The 21,909-nt window shown below is 47.2% G+C and overlaps 1 protein-coding gene across 1 annotated transcript in view; it reads right to left on the bottom strand.

The window, feature by feature from the left end:
- The window catches only part of IQCH (IQ motif containing H), a 284,802-nt gene that overhangs the window by 35,407 nt on the left and 227,486 nt on the right, over positions 1-21,909 (bottom strand). Inside the window, exons 15-17 of the mRNA XM_077469103.1 lie at positions 9,047-9,167; positions 8,214-8,500; positions 4,661-4,822 (exon numbers count right to left, since the gene is read on the bottom strand). Of these exons, the coding sequence (XP_077325229.1) occupies positions 4,661-4,822; positions 8,214-8,500; positions 9,047-9,167 (570 nt within the window). The remainder of the gene's footprint in view (positions 1-4,660; positions 4,823-8,213; positions 8,501-9,046; positions 9,168-21,909) is intronic.

Below are 21,909 nucleotides of genomic sequence, written 5' to 3' on the forward strand. Positions count from 1 at the left end.
GTGCTGTCATTGAGTTCCTGATGAAGGAGCGGTGTAAAGCTGTTTGACATCCACAGAAGGCTACAGAATATTTGCAGAGATGACGCTATTGATAAGAGTCACCAATGAGGAGACATTGATCTATTCAATGGTGTCATCTCTGTATACATTCTGTTGCCTTCTGTGGATGTAGGACAGCCTGCACCCCTCCTTCATCAAGAACTCATTTGATAGCACCTTGCTTCTGCTTGGATTCCGTTCGTTACCTGCAATGAAATAGAAGAAGAGTTACTATAGAGGAAGAGTTACAATAGATCAAGAGTTACTATAGAGGAAGAGTTACTATAGAGGAAGAGTTACTATAGAGGAAGAGTTACTATAGAGGAAGTGTTACTATAGAGGAGGAGTTACTATAGAGGAGGAGTTACTATAGATCAAGAGTTATAACAGAGGAAGCGTTACTATAGAGGAAGAGTTACTATAGAGGAGGAGTTACTATAGAGGAGGAGTTACTATAGAGGAGGAGTTACTATAGAGGAGGAGTTACTATAGTGGAAGAGTTACTATAGAGGAGGCGTTACTATAGAGGAGGAGTTACTATAGATCAAGAGTTACAACAGAGGAAGCGTTACTATAGAGGGAGAGTTACTATAGAGGAAGAGTTACTATAGAGGAGGAGTTACTATAGAGGAGGAGTTACTATAGTGGAAGAGTTACTATAGAGGACAAATTACTATAGAGGAAGAGTTACTATAGTGGACGAGTTACTCTACCAACATGTAACATTTGAATGACCTATGTCAGTTAATAAAAATGTTTTGCTCACTTGTGCATTGCTTTCTGTACAGCCCTCGTATTTATGTATTTGTTTATTCTATTGTTTGAACTAGATGGATCTGTGTCTTTTTTCAACCTGACTTTGCCTCCATGTAAAATTGGCATCAACATACCTACACCTAAAAAAAAAAAAAAAAACGCCAAAACTGAGAAAGACCCTTTTAGCACTCTATATAAGCAGTGAAAATCGCACATTGAGAGTAACGTTATATATTCAGATATACATATCAGTACATTCTGTACATTGTTACAGAATGTTGGAGTAAACATGATGGTATGTAGTATGAATGGGGTGGAATTTAGATTACATACCTCACTAGATCTTTTTGCCAGTCATAAGGCTCTGATCTTTCACACAGTTCTTAACATTGTATGAAGTAAGTAGGGGTATGCTAATTCATGACCCTTTAAAGATTACAGAAATTATGTGGAATATTGAAACATGGGGCAGCCTACCACTACCCTCTGCTGAACTAGGTTCAGATTAATGCATTATGACTATGAATACACATAATGGGGAAAGTGTGGCAGTAATATAGAAGAAGAGTAACAAATATGGAGCATATGGACACTGTAGACAAGCAGTGAGTGTGGACAGTATAGAGTGTGGACAGTGTGGACGAGCAGTGAGTGTGGACAGTGTGGACAAGCAGTGAGTGTGGACAGTATAGAGTGTGGACAGTGTGGACAAGCAGTGAGTGTGGACAGTGCGGACAAGCGGCGAGTGTGGACAAGCAGTGAGTGTGGACAGTGTGGACAAGCAGTGAGTGTGGATAGTGTGGACAAGCAGTGAGTGTGGACAATGTGGACAAGCAGTGAGTGTGGATAGTGTGGACAAGCAGTGAGTGTGGACAGTGTGGACAAGCAGTGAGTGTGGACAGTGTGGACAAGCAGTGAGTGTGGACAGTGTGGACAGTATAGAGTGTGGACAGTGTGGACAAGCAGTGAGTGTGGACAGTGTGGACAGTATAGAGTGTGGACAGTTTGGACAAGCAGTGAGTGTGGACAGTATGGACAAGCAGCGAGTGTGGACAGTTTGGACAAGCAGTGAGTGTGGACAGTATGGACAAGCAGCGAGTGTGGACATTGTGGACAAGCAGTGAGTGTGGACAGTGTGGACAAGCAGTGAGTGTGGACAGTGTAGACAAGCAGTGAGTGTGGACAGTGTGGACAAGCAGTGAGTGTGGACAGTGTGGACAGTATAGAGTGTGGACAGTGTGGACAAGCAGTGAGTGTGGACAGTGCGGACAAGCAGTGAGTGTGGACAGTGTGGACAAGCAGTGAGTGTGGACAGTGTGGACAGTATAGAGTGTGGACAGTGTGGACAAGCAGTGAGTGTGGACAGTATGGACAAGCAGTGAGTGTGGGCAGTATGGACAAGCAGTGAGTGTGGACAGTGTGGACAAGCAGTGAGTGTGGACAGTGTGGACAAGCAGTGAGTGTGGACAGTGTGGACAAGCAGTGAGTGTGGACAGTGTGGACAGTATAGAGTGTGGACAGTGTAGACAAGCAGTGAGTGTGGACAGTGTGGACAAGCAGTGAGTGTGGACAGTGTGGACAGTATAGAGTGTGGACAGTGTGGACAAGCAGTGAGTGTGGACAGTGTGGACAAGCAGTGAGTGTGGACAGTGTGGACAAGCAGTGAGTGTGGACAGTGTGGACAAGCAGTGAGTGTGGACAGTGTGGACAGTATAGAGTGTGGACAGTGTGGACAAGCAGTGAGTGTGGACAGTGTGGACAGTATAGAGTGTGGACAGTTTGGACAAGCAATGAGTGTGGACAGTATGGACAAGCAGCGAGTGTGGACAGTTTGGACAAGCAGTGAGTGTGGACAGTATGGACAAGCAGCGAGTGTGGACATTGTGGACAAGCAGTGAGTGTGGACAGTGTGGACAAGCAGTGAGTGTGGACAGTGTAGACAAGCAGTGAGTGTGGACAGTGTGGACAAGCAGTGAGTGTGGACAGTGTGGACAAGCAGTGAGTGTGGACAGTGTGGACAGTATAGAGTGTGGACAGTGTGGACAAGCAGTGAGTGTGGACAGTGCGGACAAGCAGTGAGTGTGGACAGTGTGGACAAGCAGTGAGTGTGGACAGTGTGGACAGTATAGAGTGTGGACAGTGTAGACAAGCAGTGAGTGTGGACAGTGTGGACAAGCAGTGAGTGTGGACAGTGTGGACAAGCAGTGAGTGTGGACAGTGTGGACAAGCAGTGAGTGTGGACAGTGTGGACAGTATAGAGTGTGGACAGTGTAGACAAGCAGTGAGTGTGGACAGTGTGGACAAGCAGTGAGTGTGGACAGTGTGGACAGTATAGAGTGTGGACAGTGTGGACAAGCAGTGAGTGTGAACAGTGCGGACAAGCAGTGAGTGTGGACAGTGTGGACAAGCAGTGAGTGTGGACAGTGTGGACAGTATAGAGTGTGGACAGTGTGGACAAGCAGTGAGTGTGGACAGTATGGACAAGCAGTGAGTGTGGGCAGTATGGACAAGCAGTGAGTGTGGACAGTGTGGACAAGCAGTGAGTGTGGACAGTGTGGACAAGCAGTGAGTGTGGACAGTGTGGACAAGCAGTGAGTGTGGACAGTGTGGACAGTATAGAGTGTGGACAGTGTAGACAAGCAGTGAGTGTGGACAGTGTGGACAAGCAGTGAGTGTGGACAGTGTGGACAGTATAGAGTGTGGACAGTGTGGACAAGCAGTGAGTGTGGACAGTGTGGACAAGCAGTGAGTGTGGACAGTGTGGACAAGCAGTGAGTGTGGACAGTGTGGACAAGCAGTGAGTGTGGACAGTGTGGACAGTATAGAGTGTGGACAGTGTGGACAAGCAGTGAGTGTGGACAGTGTGGACAGTATAGAGTGTGGACAGTTTGGACAAGCAGTGAGTGTGGACAGTATGGACAAGCAGCGAGTGTGGACATTGTGGACAAGCAGTGAGTGTGGACAGTGTGGACAAGCAGTGAGTGTGGACAGTGTAGACAAGCAGTGAGTGTGGACAGTGTGGACAAGCAGTGAGTGTGGACAGTGTGGACAAGCAGTGAGTGTGGACAGTGTGGACAGTATAGAGTGTGGACAGTGTGGACAAGCAGTGAGTGTGGACAGTGCGGACAAGCAGTGAGTGTGGACAGTGTGGACAAGCAGTGAGTGTGGACAGTGTGGACAAGCAGTGAGTGTGGACAGTGTGGACAGTATAGAGTGTGGACAGTGTAGACAAGCAGTGAGTGTGGACAGTGTGGACAAGCAGTGAGTGTGGACAGTGTGGACAAGCAGTGAGTGTGGACAGTGTGGACAAGCAGTGAGTGTGGACAGTGTGGACAGTATAGAGTGTGGACAGTGTAGACAAGCAGTGAGTGTGGACAGTGTGGACAAGCAGTGAGTGTGGACAGTGTGGACAGTATAGAGTGTGGACAGTGTGGACAAGCAGTGAGTGTGGACAGTGTGGACAAGCAGTGAGTGTGGACAGTGTGGACAAGCAGCGAGTGTGGACAGTGTGGACAAGCAGCGAGTGTGGACAGTGTGGACAAGCAGTGAGTGTGGACAGTGTGGACAAGCAGTGAGTGTGGGCAGTGTGGACAAGCAGTGAGTGTGGACAGTGTGCACAAGCAGTGAGTGTGGACAGTGTGGATAAGCAGTGAGTGTGGACAAGCAGTGAGTGTGGACAGTGTGGACAAGCAGTGAGTGTGGACAGTGTGGACAAGCAGCGAGTGTGGACAGTGTGGATAAGCAGTGAGTGTGGACAAGCAGTGAGTGTGGACAGTGTGGACAAGCAGTGAGTGTGGACAGTGTGGATAAGCAGTGAGTGTGGACAGTGTGGATAAGCAGTATGTGGACAGTGTGTACTTTTTACCTCTACTGTTGGAGCTCGGTGTCTGGAGCTCTCCGTTTTCTTAGCAATCGGTACATTGAGTTGGCTGTTGGTACAATCCAGCGCCCCATTGGTCAGATACAGCAGGAGTTGAGTCATGGCCAGCTGGTCACTGTAGCCCAGGTCCAAGTCAGTGGCCCAAATCTAAATAAACCGAGAAGAACAGATCACATGTGTGCTACCAGAGTACAATCACAGAAGCCCACCATGCCTTGTATGTGGTTAGTTGCTGATAACAGATTTACATATTGGTATCTTCTGATATCACAGCCTATCCACTGATGAGTCTGCAGATGACAAAGGTCCTGTTTAATTTTAGTAATAATCATTGATGGTAGGATTAGTAATTGTTTTTGTTTTTGCATTATAGTATAGGTGAGTTATTGATTGCTTTGTTTTGTTTTTTTTGACCAAGAGGCTGATATTGCACAATTACCTATTTTTTTTATTGATTTTTTTGTTGTTATTTAATAGATTCAAGGCCGGCAATGCCCCCCCTGAGACGTCCAGGGGTAAACGTTGATTCGCAGTCAGTGTGAAATGACATTGACAAGGTCACACGATCCTGAGGTCGGCCTCTCAGCATGTTGAGGGGTCTGTGCCATTCAACACACTGACATCTGTCCTGATCAGTGGCGGACGTGGGGGTCAGGTTCGGGGGTCCTCCCTCTCTGTGTAACCTGCCAGCAGATCGGCCCTCTCAGCACACTGCGCAGAGTCACTGGTGTAAGCGGCGGATGTTAAATGGCATCATTATAACATTATTAAGGGGTCAGCCAGTGCCTGCCTCTTGCTAAACTCCTGCTAATTTCTGAATCATATTCACAAGCAAATGCCCTCTAAATGAATCACTGCTGAGACACTCTTTAATAACCAACTGGCAGGAATCTGATGAGCTATTAAAGATACAATCCGTCATCATAAGGATCTGCTTCAGGGGGCGAGGGAAGTGCTCAATCGGCAGCTGACGAGGCTGTATAGAGGGGCAACATTGACTTCTTTTAACGTTCGTGTACTTGTCCTGTAGGCCTTGTCTGGCACCGTGTATGATCAGTCTAAGTCAGCCTTTCTCAACCATTTTTTACCCCAGAGGAATAATTTTCAATTCTTGGGGAAGCAATGCTAGAACCAATTAATTGGGGGTCAGAAGGAAAAATGCCCCTTCCATAGGAGGCGGGTGGGAAGAATGCTTTCAGTAATGGTCAGCAGGGGCAACCTTTCCATTAAGGGTGCACGGCCCCCCCCCCGTCCATCGCCTTACCCCCATCCATGCGTCCGGCCCCTTTCAGGACATCAGTGCATGGATTCCAATGCGGGGAGGGGGGGCTGTTTTTTTTGAAGCAACAATTAGAGCGAGAGGCTCTAATGGGCTTCAATATAGGGTGAGCTCGGGTCGCAGAGAGTGCGCTCCGATCCCATCCAGGTGTTATTACAACAGCGAATGAATATTCGCTGTTGTAATACTCAACCAGGAGGCAGGTTTTGACAACGGTCATCCTATTGGACGCCTAGGATGAGGAGGCGAGGAGAGGACGCAGAGCCGCTGCACCATACTTCCTGTCATCCACCCCACAATGGGGTAAGTGCCAGACGGACCGGTGTAGTGTCATATTTTGCTCCCCATCGTAGAATGCTCCGGAAGTGACATTGCGGCCAAAAGTTTCGCACTGCATTCCAAACACTTGCGCCATGCATTCCAGAGGATTTGCGACAATGCAGTTCAGTGAAACTGTCAGATAGTGTCACGGAAGTGAGGGGAGGTAATCGTGACGTTAACTTTAGACAGAGTGACGTTAACTTTAGACAGAGCAGAGAGCGGCGGAGAGAGAGCGGGTAACCGTGGCTCAGGGAGGGGATTACCTCCCCTCACTTCCGTGACATTGTGTGACGGTTTCACTGGTCTGCACTGTCGCAAATCCTTTGGAATGCATGGCGCAAGTGCTTGTAATATATCGCGCATGCGCAGTGCGAAATTTCAGGCTGCAACGTCACTTCAAGAGCATTCTACAATGGGGAGCAAATTATGACACTACACCGGCAAACAGCAGGGGGGTGGGTGCCGCTTGGGGGGGGGATAGGTGGTTGTTTGCTACCCCCCCAAAAAAAACACCAGCCGCCACTGGTGGTCAGAATGCCACCCTTACAGACAGAAAAAAGACCATTGGGGTAATGATCCCCATGTTACCTAATGGAATTGGCCCCAGAATTCGGAAGGTAACATCAACTGGGAGATCAGTCAGTCACAGCTCAAGGAACCCTTAGCAACCTCTAGAGCAGGGTTTCTCAACCAGGGTTCCACGGAAGAGGTTTCCAAGACCAATTTCTACCTCTCAGTTCAATTCCCACTGACACCACTGGTCTTTTTTCTTTTCTTCCCAATGCTCACTAGAGTAAGGAACATTATTTCAAGGGTTCCTCAGTGTTCAGAAGGTTGATAAAGACTTCTCTAAAGGAATTCTGGCTGAGGATAGCTGTTCTAAGCACTTGTATTCAGTCTGACCCTATAGTGTTCAGCATAAGTACTCAGGTGCAGTGCCCATACTTTGGATCAAGGCTGGGACATGGGTGGGCAGGAGGGATGGCTACCATAGGCACTGTGGTGTCATGTGAGGTGGGGGGCACCACAAGGAGAATGGGGGGGGGGGGGGTGGTTATACATAGGTCATATGGACAGAGTAGGGTGATTGGTTATACATGGGTCATATGGACAGAGTAGGGTTATTGGTTATACATGGGTCATATGGACAGAGTAGGGTTATTGGTTATACATGGGTCATATGGACAGAGAAGGGTAATTGTTTATACATGGGTCATATGGACAGAGTAGGGTAATTGTTTATACATGGGTCATATGGACAGAGTAGGGTGATTGGTTCTACGTGGGTCATATGGATAGAGTAGGGTGATTGGGTATACATGGGTCATATGGATAGAGTAGGGTGATTGGTTATACATGGGTCATATGGATAGAGTAGGGTGATTGGTTATACATGGGTCATATGGACAGAGTAGGGTGATTGGTTATACATGGGTCATATGGATAGAGAAGGGTTATTGTTTATACATGGGTCATATGGATAGAGTAGGGTGATTGGTTATACATGGGTCATATGGACAGAGCAGGGTGATTGGTTATACATGGGTCATATGGATAGAGTAGGGTGATTGGTTATACATGGGTCATATGGATAGAGTAGGGTGATTGGTTATACATAGGTCATACAGATAGAGTAGGGTGATTGGTTCTACATGGGTCATATGGATAGAGTAGGGTGATTGGTTATACATGGGTCATATGGATAGAGTAGGGTTATTGGTTATACATAGGTCATATGGACAGGGTAGGGTGATTGGTTATACATAGGTCATATGGACAGGGTAGAGTGATTGGTTCTACATGGGTCATATGGACAGGGTAGGGTGATTGGTTATACATGGGCCATATGGATAGAGTAGGGTTATTGGTTATACATGGGTTATATGAGCAGGGTAGGGTGATTGGTTATTCCTAATAAAAATATTGAAGAAATCTTACCTCCTGTTTAAGACTTTGAGGGTCTATAAATGTTATGAATTCCACAGACACATATCCAAGCACACCACGGATTTTGCAGGCTTCTCCGATGTGGTTGCAGATCGATGACAGCACGCTGGGGTGTACCGAGCACTGAGGAACCGAACTCCCTATACATTCCAGGGGACTGCTACCGTGTATCTGATCCCCACAGGACACCATCTGGATTTCTCCCCCGGGGTTGATCAGGAGGTCTACAGTGAGGCAGGTAATACTCTTAGCTGGAGGGTAGGCTTCAATGACTCCACCTAGAAATCACATCCAGCTTTTAAACAGAACTTCATTTTATGAATACCAACAAACGATTTTCAATTCTTATACTGCCAGCTTTACTAAATAGATAAGAATTTCCGTATATTATATTTACTTGTTTTAAAAAAACATTTTATTTCACATTTCTTCAGTTACTTTCTGGTTTCTGGCTCAGGCCAAGATGATGTCCTACATCCCAGGAGTCTTCATGGGAGGAGGGGCTTTCTACGCTAAGCAAGCCCTCCTGGCTTCATGCCTGAGCTAAGGGCAGATGGATTTCAGGAAGCCAATGCTACAGGCATCATTTGCCCTGGACTGGAGATTTAGGAAGGTAGTCCTCATTCTCCGAACTATTGACATTTAAAAAAAAAACTTTAAACCTACTGGTAGTAAATCAATAAAAAAACCATGGCCAGTCTACATAACTATAACTATTGTCAGTCAAAAAATACCAAATTTTTTGTCAAGCAGCCCCTTTGTTCTGGAGAACCCCAAATTCAGGCCCATCCCCAGAAGTCATTGTTGAAGTTGTCTATACTTACCATTGCTTATTAGAGTCTTTAGAAATCTGCCCCATGTTGGGTAGCGCCCTCTGTTGACTGGCTGTGCGTAACGTTCCAGAACCTGTGGAAGTTCCTCGGTGATCCTCTTTAAGGCGATTTCCTGGAGCGAGAGGGAGACCGATTGTGAGAAGAGCTAAGAAACAATTTCTATTTTAGCAATACTTGGGGGGAAATGGAGGGGGGGGGGGGGAGGAGTAGAATACAATAACACGTAAGGCTGCATACACACGGGCGGACTGTATGGCCTACTTAGTTTCATAGTTTGTTAGGTTGAATAAAGACACCAGTCCATCCAGTTCAACCTGAGTGAGTGTCTACAATTGTCCCTATCCCTGTACATTGCACACTCACGTCCCTACCCTCAAGGAGCCCACAATGCAAGGTCCCCATTCATATACTAGGGACAATTTTAGACAGAAGCCAATTAACCTACCTGCATGTCTTTGGATTGTGGGAGGAAACCGGAGTACCCGGAGGAAACCCACGCAGGCACAGGGAGAACATGCAAACTCCAAGCAGGTAGTGTCGTGGTTGGGATTTGAACCAGTGACCCTTCTTACTGCTAGGTGAGAGTGCTAACCACTACACCACTGTGCTGCCCAACACAGTAAACACATTTCAGCGGACAGTCCGCTCGTGTGTGGGCTTCAGCGGACTTTTTCAGCGTGCAGTCTGGCGTACTAAGTATTTCGGAATTTCCGTAATTCTGTCCGTCATACTTTGGTTTCAGCGGACAATCCGCTCGTGAGTATGCTAGTTCGACGGACTAAGAATGGCGCATGCCCAGAAAGGATTTACACGGCGGAAGGTTGCATTGCTGTGTATTCGACTTCCTATTTCTAGTCCCGTCGTACGTGCTGTACACGTCATCGCGCAAGCTTTCGACGGACTGTTTGTGCATCCGTGTGTGGTCAAGTCCGTTCATTCGAAAGTATGACGGACTGTCCGTCGGATTGTATGACGGACTAAGTAGGCCATACAGTCCGCTCGTGTGTACGCGGCCTTAGTCTACCAGTTGTGACCAGATTTGTAATATGTTAAGATGAAGTTTAGAGAAAGCAAACGTGATTGGCTAATATGGGCAACTGCGAAACCGATGCGGGAGCCAATACATTGTTAATGACACCCCCCCCCCCCAGATCGGTTCACAGTAGGAACTGTGAATTCGCACAGGAAATGGATCGCATGGGTGAAAACGCCGATTACAGTGCGGGGAAGTCCCTGCATTATTTTCCTGCAAATCCAATGCGAGTTCACGCTGTACCCAAATTATTTTTTTGTGCTTTTTCCCCCACAAATAGAGCTTTTCTTTTGGTGGTATTTGATCACCTCTGCGGTTTATATTTTTTGTGCTATAAACAAAAAAAAAAACAACAAAAAAACAATATTTTTTACTTTCTGCTATAAAACCAAAAACTATTAAATGACGTCAGTTTTGTTTGGGCGCAACGTCGCACGAACGCGCAATTGTCAGTTAAAGGGACGCAGTGCCGAATCGCAAAAAAGTGCTCTGGTAAGGAAGGGGGTAAAATCGTCCGGGGCAGAAGTGGTTAAATGTAACCATATTAACTACACTTAGAGGCGCCTCTCTTCTCTTTTATACTCAGTTGTGACGCTACTTGTATATCAAGTCAAGATTTCGTTAAAATATTTTGCTTGTCTTGCAAAACGCTCTGAAACCAAGGTTTGTCTAAATTGACGCCTGGTTGGTTTTTTATTGAATAAGGCCTCATAGGGATTTTTTTTAGGGATGCTATGGCCCAATGCACTACGTATTAATTCAGTGTTTCTCATCTCCCAGTCCTCAAGGAGCCCCAACAGGTCATGTTTTCAGGATTTCCCTCAGATGAAACGGCTGTGGTAATTTCTAAGGCAGGGAAACTGATCAAATCACCTGTGCAAAATAATGGAAGGCCTGAAAACATGACCTGTTGGGGCGCCTTGAGGACTGGAGTTGAAAAACACTGTATTAATTGATAGCTACTGGTCCAGAAACGATTGATTCTGGGCCGATCCCACCAAATATGAGATAGTTTACCTACTGCTCCACAACATCTAAAACAGTCAGTGGCAGTTCCAGGGGGGGGCAATCGGGTAACAGGTTTTGGGCCATTACAATCTGTTTACTATGTGATTAGGTTTCTCCCTCCTGTTTAGTGCTAGTTAGTTCAGTCCTAGATAGACCTCCTCCCTGTTTCTTTCATATTCTCTCAGTCAGCGTTAGTAATTTGCAGAGACAGGGCTTAGGATAGTCAGTGGGGTTGATTTACTAAAACAGGAGAGAGCATAATCTGGTCCAGCTGTTCATAGAAACCAATCAGCTTCTAGTCCGCTTGTCACCCAGCCACCACCATTATACTGTGACAGGTTAGCACGGCTGCACGAATCGCCGCAGGTGTACGCTGTCCGCTTTAAGAGCGATAGGGGGCACGCACGCGCTGCGACACCAGAGCCGATGCGCGTGCCCAGCGGCCACCATATCCGCCAGCCACCCGCAATCGCTCCACAGAGAGCCAGAATAGGGATCTGTCAATGTAAACAGATAGATCCCCGTTCAAACAGGGGAATAGACAGGGATGTTCTGTTCTTAGTGATCAGGAACAGCGATCTCTCTCCTCCTCCAGTCAGTCCCCTCCCCCTACAGTTAGAAACACCTCCCTAGGGAACACTTAACCCCTTGATCGCCCCCCATAGTGTTAACCCCTTTCCTTGCCAGTGATATTTATACAGTAATCAGTATTTTTAGCTCTGATCACTGTAATAATGTCACTGGTCCCAAAAAAAGTGTCAAAAGTGTCCGATCTGTCCCCCGCAATGTCATAGTCCTGCTAAAAATCTCAGATCGCCGCCATTACTAGTAAAAAATAAATAAATAAATAATAAAAATGCCATAAATATGTCCCCTAGTTAGTAGACGCCATAACTTTTGCGCAAACCAATCATATGTTGTGTTTATTATTGTGTTTTTTTTTTTTTTTTTTTTTACCAAAAATATGTAGAAGAATACACATTGGCCTAAATTGGAATTTTTATTTATTCATTTATTTTTTCGATATTTATTACAGCGAAATGTAAAAAATATATATTTTTTTCAAGATTGTCGCTTTTTTTGTTTATAAAAAATAAAAGCCGCAGAAGTGATAAAACACCACCAAAAGAAAGCTGTATTTGTGGGGGGGGGAAAAAGGACATGGATTTTGTTTGTGTATAGCGTCGCACGACTGCGCAATTGTCAGTTAAAGCGATGCAGTGCCGTATCGCAAAAAAATGGTCTGGTCATTAAGGGGGCAAATCCTTCCGGTCCTTAAAGAGGAAGTAAACCCTGATGTGTTTACTTCCTCTTTGATTCCCTGCAAAGGTAAAGCATAATGGACTACTATGCATCGCATCGCATCGCATAGTAGTCAATTATGTGTCACTTACCTGACACAGGAGCCAGCAAAGTCCCCGCTGTCCCCTGTAGTTCCGAGTGTCCATCTTCTTGGTGGGTCTCGCTGCTCCGGTGCGGTGATTCGCCGGAGCAGCGATGACGTCACTCCCGCGCATGGGAGCCGACACTCGTGGCATATCGCCGCGATCTGCGGCTTACCCAGTGCGCCTGCGTGCCGCTGTCTACGGCGCATGCGCCGTAGACAGTGGTGCCTGTCTTCAGGTAAATATCTCCTAAACCGTGTAGGTTTAGGAGATATTTCTTGGACCTACAGGTAAGCCTTAATCTAGGCTTACCTGTAGGTCAAAGTGGTTTGTAAGGGTTTATAACCACTTTAAGTGGTTGATTGAACAAGCTGAAGTCAGAAGCGATACGTAAGGATGCGGTCCCCGGAAGACTTATATGCACACGAAGCGCGGAAAGGGGGAGCTCTACACGCTGACGTCGCGCTGCCACATCTGGGTTTCCGGAGTGGCGGCCATCTTGGTATGTTCGGCCGTTTTGTTTACTGTTTGTTCTACGTGGATTTTATGTCTGTATGCTTTTACACTGATAAATAAACGACTAAACTATAATATTACCTTGGGGCTCAGTGTGGTGAGCAATTGCCCATTTAGGACGAGCCATTCAGCCAATCAGGACTGTCACAGAGCGGTGCATAACGGTGGTGGAACCTGCACACTCTGGATGCACTTGTTGTTGCCTAACCTAACTGCACTCATGCCGCATACACACGATCGGATTTTTGGTCGGAAAAAGCTCTGATGGTTTTCCCGACGGGATTTCGCTCAAGCTGTCTTGCATACACACGGTCACACCAAATTCTGACCGTCAAGAACGCGGTGACATACAACACATATGATGGGACTAGAAAAAGGAATTTCAATAGCCAGTAGCCAATAGCTTTCGTCTCATAGTTGAATCTGAGCATGCGTGAGTTTTTGCGCATCAGAAATGCATACACACGAACGGGCACGAGCGATCGCGGGAGGCAAGCGGTCATCGCGCCCCGACAGGCACCCGCATCGGCTCTGGGCACACGTTGCGTGCCCTTAGAGGCCAAAAGACGAAGCGGCGTAAGGCAACGTCGTTTCACCCAGCCATGCCGCCGCAGTAACACTGCGGCGGTTGGTCGGCAAGCGGTTAATCATTTCCATACATTTATAGGCTGAGCACTGCACGATTTTCTACTTTGAAGTTAGAAGCTGATTGGCTACCATGCTGTCAAGGCTGGCTTAGCCCTTCATTCTCTGGGCTGGCTGCTCAGCTGTCGGCTAATTGCCAGCTCTCATCTCTCTCCACAGTCACCCAGCTGTTCCTGATCCCGCTCGTCTGACCTGCCTACTTAAAGCTGTCCAGCTCACTTCATCTCTGCCTTCGCCTTGGTCACATCACTAGAAATCATCTCCTGCGGTTCTATTTAAAGACTGGTTTGCTGACATCCCTTCTGGCTCCTTATCCTGCTTGCTGTTGCTCCACTTAGATTCTGGCCTGGCTGATTACCCGATCTGGTTAATGAACTCTGGACTGGCTGACTACTCGATCTGGTTACTGGACTCTGGCTATGCTTTGACTACGCTTACTCTATTTACCTTTTTATTAATAAACAAGTGTGATTTAATTGTACTTCTGTCTTGGTCTGGTTCATGGTTTCTGACAGTAGGCAAAGGCCATGAATTCAGAAGATACAGTCAATCCACTTGTTGGTAATATTTTTTCCAGATTGGATGAGCAAGATCACCGCATGGATCAGTTTGCCATGGCGTTACAAACGCTCCTGAGTCGCACGGCTCATCTGGAATCCCCCACTGTGGCTGCTCCGGTACAACTTAAGTCGCAGGCCGTCCCTGCTGCTGCGCCAGTCTCTGTGCAGGCACCCGGCTCGAGTATTACCTCTATAAGAGGTATGTCTGGATCCGCTCCACTTCCCCAGTGATTTGGGGGCGATCCAGTTCAATGCAGAGGGTTTCTCAATCAGGTTGAGATTTACTTTGAGATGCTGCCCCAGGCATTTCCCACGGACAGAAGCAAAGTAGGTTTTGTGATATCTTTGCTTTCTGAGAGAGCCTTGGCCTGGGCTAACCCTCTATGGGAGACGCAAAAACCTGTTGTCTTAAGTTACCCTGAGTTTGTGGCCTCCTTTAAAAGGGTATTTGACGTTCCCGCACACTCCGCTTCTGCTGCCAAGTGCCTCATGTCCATCAGAGTACGATAACTGTTGCCGACTACGCCATTGAATTGCGTAATCTGGCAGCAGAGGTTGTGTGAAACAATGAGGCCCTCATGGCTGCTTTTTCTCATGGTCTCTTGGATTCCATCAAGGATGAGATAGCAGCCCGAGATATACCCACTGAGCTGTGGAGCTTGATCTCGTTTGCCATCCTCATTGACTCCAGACTCAGAGAAAGATCTTCTTTGAAAGAGCGCTTGCGGAAACCTCCTGTACGCTTGCCTCCGAGCTTTGCAGTCTCACCCATGCCTCCCTCACCTCCCATGCATCCTGGTTCCGAGTCGGTCAGTGAAGATAAACCCATGTACTTGGGCTTCGCGCGTCTCTCTGCAAATGAGAGAGCCTTTAGGAGGAGGAAGTTTGTGCCTTTAGACCCCTTTCACACCAGGGCGTTTTGCAGGCGCTATAGCGTTAAAAATAGCGCCTGCAATCCACCCTAAAAAAGCTGCACCATTGTTTGTAGCGTGAAAGCCCGAGGGCTTTCACACTACAGCGGTGCGCTGGCAGGACGTCAGGGAAAAGTCCTGCTAGCAGCTTCTTTGGAGCAGTGAAGGAGCGGTGTGTTTTCCGCTCCTCCACCGCTGCTCCCCATTGAAATCAATGGGGCAGCGCTGTAATACCGCCGGCAAAACGCCGCTACTGCGGCGTATTGCCGGTGGTTTTAACCCTTTTTCGGCCGCTAGCGGGAGTAAAAGCGCCCCGCTAGTGGCCGAAATGCGCCGCAAATCCACCGGTAAAATATTGCTAAAATAGCGGCGTTTTACCGGCCACTCTATGGGTGGTGTGGTGTGAAAGGGGTCTTATTGTGGCCCGGCAGGTCACTTTTTGAAGTCTTGTCCTACCCATCCAAGGAACGCCCGAACCTTGGGGTCCTGTCATGGACAGACCTTAGGTGGCGTTGTTTCGTCCCCAGTTATCCAGAAGGATAAGCCCCTGGTTTCGGTCATCTTTTCTTGGGCTGAGTCGTCCATCGAGATACGGGCTCTAATCGACTCTGGGGCTGCAGGCCTGTTCATTGATGCTGCATTTGTTTCGCAGCACTCGATTCCACTGCAGCTGCGTGACACTCCACTTGCCATTGAGGCTCTTTACGGGAGACCTTTACAGCCTGCCCATGTGACTCATGAGACGGTTCCATTGTCCATGGCCGTAGGGGCTCTTCACCATGATATAATCCAATTCCAAGTTATTTCCTCACCCAGGTTTCCGCTGGATATTGGTTATCCTTGGTTACAGAGGCACAACCCCTCTTTTGATTGGCTCTGTGCTGAGGTTCTCTCCTGGTCACCACAATGCAGTGAGACATGCTTCCTGAAGGTATCCAAGGTCTTGTGCACCTCTTCACTCCCCTCTCTGCCGGAGGAGTACCGCGATTTCAGCGATGTCTTTGACAAAAGTCAAGCCTGTAGTTTGCCTCCATACCGGTCTTATGATTGCACAATTGACCTTCAGCCTGGTGCCATACCCCCTCGTGGCCGGGTTTACCCTTTGTCAGTCTTGGAGGATAAGGCCAAGGAGGAGTATGTTGCCAATGCACTTTTTTTCGAGGTTTCATCCGCAAATCCTCGTCTCCTGCTGGTGCCGGTTTCTTCTTTGTGAAGAAGAAGAGTGGTTATAGGGGTCTCAATCGTGTCAAGATTAAGAATGCCTACCCGATTCCGTTGATTACAGAGTTATTTGAATGCCACAAGGGAGCAGCGGTTTTCACTAAGCTTGACTTGAGAGGGGCATACAATCATGGAAAGTGGAAGAGTGAAAAACTGCGTTTAATACCAGAACAGGCAATTATGAGTACTTGGTAATGCCTTTTGGCCTTTGTAACGCCCCGGCAGTTTTCCAGGAATTAATGATGTCCTCCGAGATTTGTTGCAGTTATGTGTGGTGGTTTATCTTGATGATATCTTCATATTTTCCAAGTCCCTGGAAAGCCACCACACAGGTCGCTTCAGAAACTAAGAGAGAACAATCTCTACTGAAAACTGGAGAAGTGCGAGTTCCATCATGAACAGGTTATATTCCTGGGCTATGTCATTTCCACTGCTGGTTTTTCGATAGACCCAAAGAAACTTTCGGCAGTCCTACAGTGGCCTTGACCCATAGGTTTACGTCCTCTGCAGCATTTCCTGGGCTTTGCCAACTACTATTGGAAGTTTATTCGTAACTTCTCGTCTCTGGTCAAGCCCCTGACTGATATGACCAGAAAGGACGGTAACTCACAGAGTTGGTCTCCGGAGTCCATTAAGGCCTTTGAGACTCTCAAGGCTGCCTTTGTTTCTGCTCTTGTGTTTGCACATCCTGATCCTACGTTGCCTTTTATCCTAGAAGTTGATGCTTCTGAGACTGGAGATGGCGCCCTTCTGTCTCAACGTCCTAACTCTGAGAGTGCTATGAATCTGTGTGGCTACTTTTCCAAGAAATTGTCACCTGCTGAGTGCAATTATGAGATTGGTGACAGAGAGCTGTTGGTGATCATTTTAGCCCTGAAAGAATGGAGAGATAGTTACATAGTTAGTAAGGTTGAATAAAGACACCCCGTCCATCCAGTTCAACCTCAGTGAGTGTCTACAATTGTCCCTATCCCTGTACATCGCACACTCACATCGGTCCCTACCCTCAAGGAGCCCACAATCCAAGGTCCCCATTCATATACTAGATACAATTTTGTACAGAAGCCAATTAACCTACCTGCATGTCTTTGGATTGTGGGAGGAAACCGGAGTACCCAGAGGAAACCCACGCAGGCACAGGGAGAACAAGCAAACTCCAGGCAGGTAGTGTCATGGTTGGGATTCGAACCAGTGACCCTTTTTACTGCTAGGTGAGAGTGCTAACCACTATACCACTGTGCCGCCCCACATCTACTTGAAGGTACCGCTGTGCCGGTTCTTATTCTTACTGACCATAAGAATCTTACATTCTTGTCTGAGGCCAAGCGCCTCTCTCTCAGAAGGGCGCAATGGGCTCTTTTCTTGTCGAGTTTTAATTACATTGTCTCATTCTTACCCGGTACTAAGAATGTAAGGGCTGATGCCTTGTCACAACAATTTTCCTCCACTTCCAAGTCGGAGACGGTACCGGTTCCTGTGATTCCTCCTGATCATATCTTGGCTACGGTTCGCACCAGTCTTACTTCTCTTTTGGGTGCCAAAATTCTTGCTGCTCAGGTCCATGCTCCTCCTGAGAAACTTTGTGACCGCTGCTTTGTCCCAGAGAGGCTCCGTACTGCCGTGCCCCAGACTTACCATTCTCCCAAGGCAGCTGGCCATCCTGGGAAGAATCAACTCATTTGGGCCATTTCCCAACAGTTCTGGTGGCCTAGTCTACGGGCTGATGTAACTGCCTTTGTAGCTGCCTGTTGCATGTGTGCTCAGAGTAAGACTCCACGACACCTTCCAGTGGGCCCCCTCAACCCATACCCAATGGAGAGAGGCCTTGGACCCACCTGTCTATGGATTTCATTGTGGAATTGCCCAACTCCCAAGGCAACACTGTTATCCTTATGGTGGTTGACCGGTTCTCAAAGATGTGTCATTGTATTCCACTTAAGAAGTTGCCCACTTCTAAGGAACTGGCTTCCATTTTTGCTCAAGAGATTTTTCACTTACATGGGCTGCCCAAGGTGATTGTCTCGGACAGGGGCAGTCAGTTTGTCTCCTGGTTCTGGCGAGCCTTTTGTGCACAGTTGGGAATCCAGCTTGCTTTCTCTTCTGCGTATCACCTGCAGTCTAATGGGGCCGCAGAGCGAGCCAATATGTCCTTGGAGCAATTCCTACGTTGCTATATTTCTGACCACCATAACAACTGGTCAGACCTATTACCTTGGGCAGAGTTTGCTCACAACAGTGCCTTGAATTCTGCCTCCTGATTGTCTCCATTTATGGCGAATTATGGTTTCTAACCTTCCATGTTGCCTGACTCCTTTGTTCCGCAGAGTATTCCTGCGTTAGAGGAGCATCTCCGTGGTCTTCGTTCCACTTGGGTACAAGTCCAGGAGGCTTTGCGTCATGCTAATCATGATCCATTCTGACCGCAGATGCCTGCCTGCACCTTCCTACCAGGTTGGGGACAGGGTCTGGCTGTCATCTCGCAACCTCTGACTTCGTGTTCCCTCACTGAAGTTTACATCTCGGTTTAATGGGCCTTTCCGTATCCTTCGCAGGATTAACCCAGTGGCTTACGCGTTGGAACGTCCTCCTAGTATGAGCATCTCTAATGTGTTTCATGTCTCCTTATTGAAACTATTGGTCTGCAACCGATTTACCACCTCAGTGCCACGTCCTCACCCTATTCAGGTTGAGAACCATGAGGAGTATGAGGTACAATCCATTGTTGACTCCCGTAGGTTCCGTGGGCGCATACAGTACCTGGTGCATTGGAAGGGGCACGGTCAGGAGGAACGCTCCTGGGTTTCATCCTCGGAAGTACATGCCCCTGTCCTCCTCCGCGAGTTCCATAGATGTTTTCCCCTCAAGCCTGGTGGCCCTCCGAGGGAAAGGGGTCATTGAGGAGGGGGCACTGTCAGGGCTGGCTTAGCCCTTCTTTCTCTGGGCTGGCTGCTCGGCTAATTTCCATCTCTCATTTCTCTCCACAGTCACCCAGCTGTCCCTGATCCTGCTTGTCTGACCTGCCTACTTAAAGCTGTCCAGCTCACTTCATCTCTGCCTTTGCCTTGGTCATATCACAAGAAACCATCTCCTGCGGTTCTGTTTAACCCGATCTGGTTATTGAACACTGGACTGGCTGACTACTCGATCCGGTTACTGGACTCTGGCTATGCTTTGACTACGCTTACTCTATTTACCTTTTTATTTTTTATTAATAAACAAGTGTGATTTAATTGAACTTCTGTCTCGGTCTGATTCATGGTTTCTGACACATGCACAGCTGCACCAGATTTTGGACTCTCCAGTTTTAGGCTGGGTTCACACTATTGCAAATTGCATGAGGATTTCTCCACATCCAATTCGCATAGCAGGAGATTGTGACTGGCTCTCTATGGAGCCGGTTCACACATCTCCGGTGCAAATTCCACAGGAGTCGTGTGCGTGTTTTGGTCCGTTTCCTGTTTGAATTCAGACACAAATTCGGGCTGAAATCGGACCTGAAACGGTGGATGGAGATGCACCATAGCCCTACTGTGAGCCGCTCCGTGCTCTAGTGTGAACCAGAGGTGGCTGGTGGGTTTTTTTTTCTGGTGGGGGCAGCCGGTGGAGTGTCACTAGCACAACTGGCTCTAATCCGGTGCTTCAAAAAATAACCCTGTCACTGTAATTCATGCGCCCGATGCCCTGAAAGGGGCCGGATGCATGAACAGGGGGCTGCCCACGGCAGCTGGGATAGATTCATGCTATGCATGAATCTATCCATTGCATATAGGGGGGTGGAGTGGAGAGAGGGGGTGGGGCCTGGGTGCCCCTAATGGACAGGCCGCCACTGGTGTGAACCTAGACTTCGTAAATCAACCTCTTTGGGGGTTATTTATGAAAGGAAAATCCACTTTTCAGTACAAGTGCAAACTACAAGTGAAAAGTGCACTTGGATTGCACTGAAAGTGCAGTTGGAAGTGCAGTCGCTGTAAGCGGTAGATCTGAAATGAGGGGAAGCTCTGCTGATCTTATCATCCAATCATGTTCAAGCCAAAATGCTGTTTGTTTATTTTTCCTTGCATGTCCCCCTCGGATCTACAGAGACTGCACTTCCATGTGCACTTTCAGTGCAATTTCAAGTGCACTTTGCACAAAGTGGATTTGCCTTTAGTAAATAATCCCCATTGTCTTTTTAGCCCTTGTACACACGGTCGCACATTCTGACAACCAAATCCGTTGGATTTTGTCCGACGGATTTTGTCCGAAACTGTTGCATACACGTGGTCGGACAAAGTTGTCGGAAAATCCGATTGTACATAATGTGGTGACGTTATTTCGTTACGACGGGACTACGTTCAGGCTAGTAGCCAATAGCTTTGGTCTAGGAATTTGATCTGAGCATGCGTGGCACTTTGTCCGTCGGAGTAGGCTACACATGATCGGAGTATGTCCGATCGGAGCATTTTGTCGGAAAATTTTACGGACAAGTTGGAAAACTTGGTCCGTCGGATACTCAGACGGAAACAGTCCAATGCAGACCACACACATAGTCAGATTATCTGACAAAACGGTCCGATAGGACACATTCCGTCGTAAATCTCTGACCGTGTGTACAAGGGCTTACACTTCAAAAGACTGGAAAAATATCCTATGCACTTCAGTAAAATTGGATTCGATTCAACTTCTGTGTCATATTGAAGAGTTAAACTGCCTGTGGATGGTGCCAACTCAGCAGGTGACCCTACTATCGGGGCAGACTGGGTCTAAGGAGGTAAGTCAATGCATAAAGTGGCATTTGAAACAGAACATTTAGCATATTGATGTAATGAGAAAGAGAAACATGATAAACTCTTCTACATGAAGTTGAGATCTTCTGGGCAAAATGCAATCATTTGCAGCACAGAGCGTGCTCAGTGCGCTTCTGTAATATGTTCCTTGACTACTAAGTGGCTCTGAATAATGTACAGTAAGTGCAGTTTAGTATTACCGTTCTTGTCTCTATACCATGGTTCATTTGCATCACACAAACAACCATTTATACAGGGGGGGGGGGGGGGGGGGTTAGTGTGACAGTAACTAGGCACTTTATTTCAACGGTGACTGAAGGTATAATTAGAGATACTTTACAGTGTGCTAAGAGGCCAATTTCTGAATTGGAATGGCCCCTAAGTGACCTTCATGTATGGTCAACCCAGACATGACACCACGTCATCTAAATGCCCAGTGATAGTGTTAACACTTCTGGAGCCATATTTACCGTACCACTTGCTGAGCGCCCTATAGAAGCTGTGCGCTGGATCGCGTATTACAGGGGCATCTCATAAAGTTAAAATATTGTTCAAAAGTTAATTTATTTCAGTAATTCTATTCAAAAAGTGAAACTCATATATTTTATATAGATGCGTTACACAGAGTGATATATTTCAAGCATTTTTTTTCTTTTAATTTTGATGATTACGGCTTACAGCGAGCGACACCCCAAAAGTCTGTATCTCAAAAAAAAAAAAAACGAATAAAAAATAAGGATTTTGGCTTAGTGGGAAGTCTGCCCATGTACAGTATAGTATGTACTCAGTACTTGGTCGGGGCTCCTTTT

This window comes from Lithobates pipiens, unplaced genomic scaffold (genome assembly GCF_037356315.1).
Source record: "Lithobates pipiens isolate NorthernLeopardFrog02 unplaced genomic scaffold, aLitPip1_a1.2 Scaffold_8, whole genome shotgun sequence".
Taxonomy (NCBI): Eukaryota; Metazoa; Chordata; class Amphibia; order Anura; family Ranidae; genus Lithobates; species Lithobates pipiens.